Raw genomic sequence first — 7,218 nt, forward strand, 5'->3', positions numbered from 1 at the left:
CATCAAGAAAACCTGGTGATGGGGCCACCTGGTTCTGTGGTTATCAGACCATGACCTCCGCCTCCAATGGTCCTTGGTCTGGTGTTTGTCTTCTGCACCTGGAGTTAACAAGTCATATCTCTAGACATTTCTGCACCTGGAACAAAGCATGCTGGAACAAAGAGGGATAGGGGAGGGCGCTAAAGAAACATGTGCAATTTAGAGTCAGGCTAGCAGGTGCTACAGCATGAGCGAAGACATTTTTGGTTACTAGTATCTGGGTACTTCAGAGAGGAGCTATGGCAGAGGATATGGGGGAGGCGTCTGCCCCGGGAAGGCCCCCCAGGGCCCAGGGGGCTCAGTTACAGTACTGAGTACTGGTGATTGTGGGCATATTATTCTGGTCCACTATCTGAAAGCTTACTTTTCCAGGGTGAAATGTTCTACATGTAAGATTTCAGTAGTCACTATCAGATTAAGAAAATTCTATTCTTTATTTCCTAACAGATTTAAAAATTATTAGTAAGTTCCAGTTTTTATCAAATGCTTTTATTGTCCTTTTAAATGACTATGTAATTGTCTCATTTAATTTGTAAATATGATAAAGGATTCCTCCAGCCAGGTAATGTGGGTTTAGGGATAAGCAGAAAGTATGATCTTGGTAGCTATGAGAAGAGTGATTCTTTTAATTGATTTTTTTTTTTTAACTGAAGTATAGTCAGTTACAATGTGTCAACTTCTGATGTACAGCATAATCTCCCAGGCATGCATATATATATAATATACTCATTTTCATATTTTTTCATTAAAGGTTATTACAAGATACTGAATATAGTTGCCTGTGCTGTACAGAAGAAATTTTTTTTAAATCTATTTTTGAGAAGAGTGATTTTTAAGTGTATAGGAATCTATTCACCAAAATTCCAAAGGAGGTAGAGTTATGGATGGTTAACAACTGAATTTTTGTCAATGGCAGGCAAGCAAAAATTCCGTGACCCATCTCTTGGCCTTGCCCATTAAAAACATTTCACATGCGACTCTCTGTGATCTTTCGCCTTTTGCTGTCTTGATACAGGAATAATGGAGAGCTTGTAAGTTACATGTCAAAGACGGCAGAGGCAAGAGAGGAAAGGAACCCGAACCCCAGAATCACTGTTTAGGAGAAATTCAACCTCCAGCCAACAATATCAATATTGGAACTTTAATGAGTGAGAAATAAATTTCTATTGAGTTAAGCAAGCCCTTTTAACCTGTTTCATTAGTTAGTGTTACCATGAAATCATACAATATTTCCCCAAGTTTTTGTAGCTTTGGAAGGAGGGGTCATTCTTTCATTATCGTAAGCGGAATAATGGCAACGTGTTTCACTTCAACCCCCTTTTGCTGTAAAAAGGACTTGACAGAATATGCAGAGTGAAGGATAGAAGAGGAAAGAATTGGAGGGATGAGGAAGGGCTCATGGTGGAAAGTGTCAGTTAGATGGAGAAGTAGCTTGGGTAAAGGGAGACCATGTGTGTGCTTCTCTTAGATAAAAGGGTTTCCATCCAACAGTAGGGTCTGGGGACAAGGAGACAGAGTGGCCTGGGTAATTATTAGAAGAGTGATTTTTAAGTGAAACAGATTTGACTTCTGGAACAGAGTTCTAAAGCCCAGTTCCTCTGTGATCAAATCTACCTGTTCCCTCCTATAAATGTAGAATCTATTTACCAAAATTCCAAAATGCTAAGGAAAAGTCCAAGAGGCCAAGATGTGGTGTGTACTTATTTGTTTGTTTGCTTGCTTCAGACAGCAGAGTCATAAGGGGTTTGTCTTTGTTATATGGAGGCTAGGAAACCAGAGAAATAGATGGTGAGTGTGGCTTGCTCGGGCTCCTCAGTTTCCACTGCAGCTTCTAGCCACACCGTTTCACCCACGCTCAGTGGAAGGGACAGCATGCCTGAGAGATTCCTGTACTCTTTGGTGGAGACCTGATGCTTTTCTAAGACAGGGTTCTTGTTCCTCATCAGCCAAATGGTCACCTTGCAGTGACGGAGCTCTACATCAAAGAGGAAAAGGTAATTTCCTGGCACCCTGCATATGAAGACCCCCGTATCCTCGTTTAAGTCTCTCTGAGCGTTGTACAGGACCTCTGTGAAGGTGACAGGCTTCGATGGTGAAGGCAGCTTGCCACTGAGCTTCACAGTGAAGGCTGACTTTCTGTTGCATGGGCATTTTACATTTTGTCCTCGAAGTCCTGGAAGTCCTGGGAAACCTGGGGCCCCTTGGGAAAATGGAGACAAGCCAGTAAGAAGTTCAGAGCATCCAATAGAAAGGTGGTACCTCAGTTGATCTGTGAAACCACCACTTTTTTTGTTATAACATCATGGTTAAGAGAGTGATCTTTGGTGTACGATTAAATGCTTACAAGTCACATCTCTGAAATTGGCTGGCTATGTGAACTTGCTAAAGTCAATTCAACTTTTGGGGCTGTATTTCTTCATCTGAAAATAATATTATTGACTTCTCATATGGCTATCGTGAAGTCTTAATGAGACTGCATTTAAAGTACTTACTATAGTGGCCAAAAACATTAAACCTTACAGAAGAACCTTTATGTCATGATCTCACTTATATGCGGAATCTAAAAAAGTTGAACACATAGAAGCAGAGAGTAGAACGGTGGTTGCCAGAGACTAAGGGTAGGGGGAAGGGGGAGATGTTGGTCAAAGGATACAGCGTTTCAATTATGCAGGATGAGTATGCTCTGGAGAGCTAACGGACAGCATGGTGACTATAGTTGACCAGATCCATTGAAAATTCCTGATTCTTGCTACACCGGATAGTGAGAATGCACATTATTCTACTTCTAGCTCCTCTCTTCATCCTGCCATTGCTCTCTTTCTTTCTTTTCTCCTTACTCAAATACATACAGAGGAGGGGAATGGGGAGATGTTGACCAAATGGGACAAAGCATCAGTTATGCAGGGTGAACGACTTTAGGAGATCTAACGGACAGCGTGGTGACTATAGCCAACAACACTGTATTGTATACTTGGAATTTACTAAGAGAGTAGATCTTAAATGTTCTCATCCCCCGCCACACACACAATGGTAACTATCTGAGGTGACAGATACGTTAACTAGTTGATTATGGTAATCATTTCACAAGGTATACATGTACCAAAACATCACCTTAAATATACACAATTTTTATTTGTCAGTTAAAGAAATCAACTGTTAAGAAAACATACATTAGCTATTATTAATTCTGTTGGCCCCGGTTGTTTGGTAGGATTCTGTACTTCCTGGGATACTTTTGGGAAATGGAACAGTACAGGGCGAACAATGTGATTTCTGATCCTATATGGATGTCAGTGATCCTATATATTATCTCACCCTGATTTGGGTGGGACTGATTCTTGTTAATGACTCTAATCTTACCAAGGATGATAAATAAAAGGGCCTGAGTGTCTAAGTCTGGGGACCAGAAAATCTTTAGATTACCAAATCTAATCCTTGTGGGTAATGACCAATGATAATGGCCCCACAAGAGACTACTCACGATTGTGAGCTTTCCTGAGCATCTCCTCTTGTCTAGTCTCATTAAGATGCAAAGGAGTCCTGGCACTCAGGACGGAATCTAGGAAGACTCCTGCTGCATGTTCAGGTGCTCACTGGGCACCATCCTTTTCACAATAACTAGGTTTAGGGCTCTAACTGCCCAATGAAATCCAGTTCTTCTGCTGGTGTGTGATGCCCTGCTAAATTTATAACCCCCTTTTTTCCTTACTGTTTATCAGACAGTCTGATTCATGATGCTGACTCTACTTAGCCCCTGCTCCCACCATGACTAACCCACGTGGGTCACAGTCCCCTGGTACTGGAACTGGGCCATTCTCCCTTGTCCCCTGTGATTTGGGCTCTGGCCACCCTGCCCTGGGACCCAAACCTACAGCTGATTATTTTTTCCACATTCTTTTCATCCTCAATGCCTCCTGAGCCTATGAGGATTATGGCTTCCCTGCCAAGAATACAAAATAAGAGGGAAGAAATACATGTCTCACCTATGGGACCAGGAAGCCCTCTCAGGCCTGGAGGTCCCGGAGATCCCGGTGCCCCGGGAGGTCCAGCACATCCTCCTTTCTCAAAGACAGCAGTTGCCACTAAGATGATGTTGACCAATATCCCGATACCTTGATTAGAGAAACAAAGAGAGGTTTTTTCCTCCATTTTGTTTTGTTTTGTTTTGTTTTTATATGAGGACAGGATAGGTAGAGTTGCAACCGGGTCCATAAAATGTATCATCTCTAGAATTAGACACGTGGACTCAGATGTCACCCTGACCCTTACTAGTAAACTGAGCATGTGACTCTCTGAACTTTAGATAGAATTTGTTAACCCCCCTTCATTATCATATAATATATAGTAATAATTTCTCAATTAAATGTGATTCTGAATCCTGGACCTTCAACCTCTGTTTTCATCCATCTTTGAACTGATAGCACGTAGTAAGCACTTAATAACATTTCTTGAATCATTAAACAGTTCCTTTTTGCTAGAGCATACTATATATTGAGTGCTTATCATGGAAAAAATATTGTGCTAGAAATACCATACGATCAAGTTTTCATGACATGACCAGTGTTTTTGCCGTAAGTGTCCTTGCCATGGACATCTTTGCTGCAAACATTTTGCCAGATAACTAATTGGCCGTAAGGCAATTTTGCCATAAAAGATGAAATAACTGGTTGACAGTTCGGTTTCATTTCTCCACTGATGCAGTAATCCCATTTTTGTATTACATAAATCTTAGCCCTTAAAATGGTCCATACAGAGACACGTAGGCATGGCAGTCTTAAAACAGTGGATGATAACAACTAGGTACATCGACTTGATGGAAAAAATGTGATAAAACTTCCTGGAAGTGTGGAATAAGAGAGTGTAAAGCCAGACTGCATACTATACTAGAAAATGATGACATATCAGCTTGCAAACCCCTGGGTGATCTGAAGGCAGAGCTGAACCCACATTTCCCATAGAACTTTGGAACGTTCATCAACGTTCCATGTGACATGTGACTATGCCAAGAACAACCCGTGTACAGGCTTTCACAACACAACACAAAGCTCAGTCATAAATATGCATCCTAGTATTTGGAAACTGATACCTCTCTTAACAAAGGAGAAAATTTTAGCAAAAAAAGAAAAAATGTAATGCCAAAAGAAGAGACAAATCAACAAGCAAAAAAAAAAAAAAGTGCAAAATATTATGAAAGACTTTTAAGACAAGTGCTTAGGTACAACTTACAGAGTACAATCAGTTATTTGCACAGTATTGTCATGAATCTACACAGCAGTTTTAATGTATTCAAATATTTTGTATGTCGCAATAAAGCCTCTTTCAATTTTGTTATTCGTTTCTTGTGTTTCATTAGGTCCTTTTTAATGACCCTCTTTTATTTTTCATTATTTTATCTTTTACAGCAAAATGGCCTTTTGGCCAATTAGTTATGGAGCAACCACGTTTGCAGAGGAAATACTTGTGGTCCAGTTGTCTATGGCAAAGAAGCTTATTGAGAAAGTGCCTAGAACCACTCATTATACCCCTGCAAGGTAAGGTGCCTATTTCATTTGACAGATTTGTAGCTTGGGATTCAAAGAGGCGGTTCTTATTCCTAACCAGATTGCTAGTTAGGTACAGCTGGTGACAAGATTCTACCTCCAGGCACTCTCAGTTAAGAATCAGCGTTCTTACCCATAAGTGATTCTAATTAGGTAATTAATTAGCTAGCCTCCTTGCCCTGTCGTTTCTCCAAACCCTCTGCCCTTGGCTTTGACTTTTCCAGCCAAGGCTTGCAGCACAGCAACCCACAAGAAGCATCATGAGTTAGATGGCATTCCCTCTCTGTGTTTATCCTCTCCCCCCAGAGCAATAATGTCAGAAAACCCATCTTTGGCACTCGGATATCCATACCCCTATTAATAAAATGATACCCTCCATCCACTCTCCTGCAAGTACTTGAATGAGGAGATCAGCCCCTCCCACAACCTGCGTCCATCTCCTACCAGCCATTCTCGGGACAAAGTCTTTCCTCTGGGGTGGGCTTCTCTCAGATTTCTTTCTGAAATGACTTGCTCTGTGTCTGAGGCTTGGGCCCCTGTCACCGTTCACCCTATCAAGGCCTTCACCATTTATAAAGTTGCTTCTTCAAATATTTACCCCTGGTGCAATCTGGGACAACAACAAAATTAATATTTAATGGCAAGGTGATTCGGGTCACCTGCTCTTTGGGAATCTGGATCCCAGCCTGGGTAGGGTTCTCAACTACAAGTCCTGTCATTTTCAGGTGTCCTTTCCAGCAGGTCTATCATGGGAGCAGCTGTCAACACATATAAGGCCAAAATAAGGGGTCCATTTCTCCTCTTGCTCTGACTTCTTTTTTTTTTTTTTAATTTTTTTAATTGAAATATATATATATATTTGCACTTTTTTGGTTTGCTTTGGTGGGGACGGAGTTAGGTTTGCTTAGTTACTTATTCATTTCTTAATGGAGGTACTGGGGATTGAACCCAGGACCTCATGCATGCTAAACACGGGCTCTACCACTGAACTTACAGCCTCCCCATGATTTCTTTTTGAAGACTTATTCCTTACATTTAACCACAGATTTGGAGTCATGCCAAACCATTTTCTGGACAGGAAGCCAAATGCAGGGCAGAAAGTCTAGAATGGAGGGCAATTTCCAATGAGAATAATGTGCAATGGGAAAGCAACAGTAATTCATTGATACATAATCGGATGGTCAAGCACATGTAAAGCATGCCGTGCTGATTAATCTTAGTTACTGTTTTAACACGCAGGTCACTTACCTCTTTTTATCCCTATAACAACCTTATAAGGAAAATATTTGCATTACATGTTATATTTTATACAAAGCAACACTCCATACTCTTGCTCATTACCCTTATTTTGTTCTTTCTGCCTGGAGTTCTTATGCCCCTGAACTTTGATGAACTCATCCATTTTCTAACGTTTGAATCAAACATCTCCTTTAGTATCTACATCAAATATACAAATGTCTGGGAAGAAGACATTCTTATAGGAAGAAGAAATTAGAAGTTAATTCTGAGTTGGGGTAGGGGATGACTCAGCATTGAACATGTAAAGTAGGTGAACTATGATTCAAAAGTGAATAATTTCTGGATGCTTTCCTGTAAACTCCTACTTGCCCAGAGTACAGGCCGAATAGCATATAGATGG

At 40.8% G+C, this 7,218-nt stretch overlaps 1 protein-coding gene across 1 annotated transcript; it reads right to left on the reverse strand.

The window, feature by feature from the left end:
* Positions 1 to 449: 449 nt before the first annotated feature.
* Positions 450 to 6,141, reverse strand: LOC102517776 (protein HP-20 homolog). The gene is made up of 3 exons (XM_006195483.3): positions 6,024 to 6,141; positions 4,023 to 4,151; positions 450 to 2,239 (listed from the first exon to the last, which is right to left on the reverse strand). Exons 1-3 carry the CDS (start codon positions 6,028 to 6,030, stop codon positions 1,794 to 1,796), a joined length of 582 nt encoding a protein of 193 aa, XP_006195545.1. The 5' UTR covers positions 6,031 to 6,141; the 3' UTR covers positions 450 to 1,793.
* Between the last annotated feature and the right edge of the window lie 1,077 nt (positions 6,142 to 7,218).

The sequence above is a fragment of the Camelus ferus genome, chromosome 12 (genome assembly GCF_009834535.1).
Source record: "Camelus ferus isolate YT-003-E chromosome 12, BCGSAC_Cfer_1.0, whole genome shotgun sequence".
Classification (NCBI taxonomy): Eukaryota; Metazoa; Chordata; class Mammalia; order Artiodactyla; family Camelidae; genus Camelus; species Camelus ferus.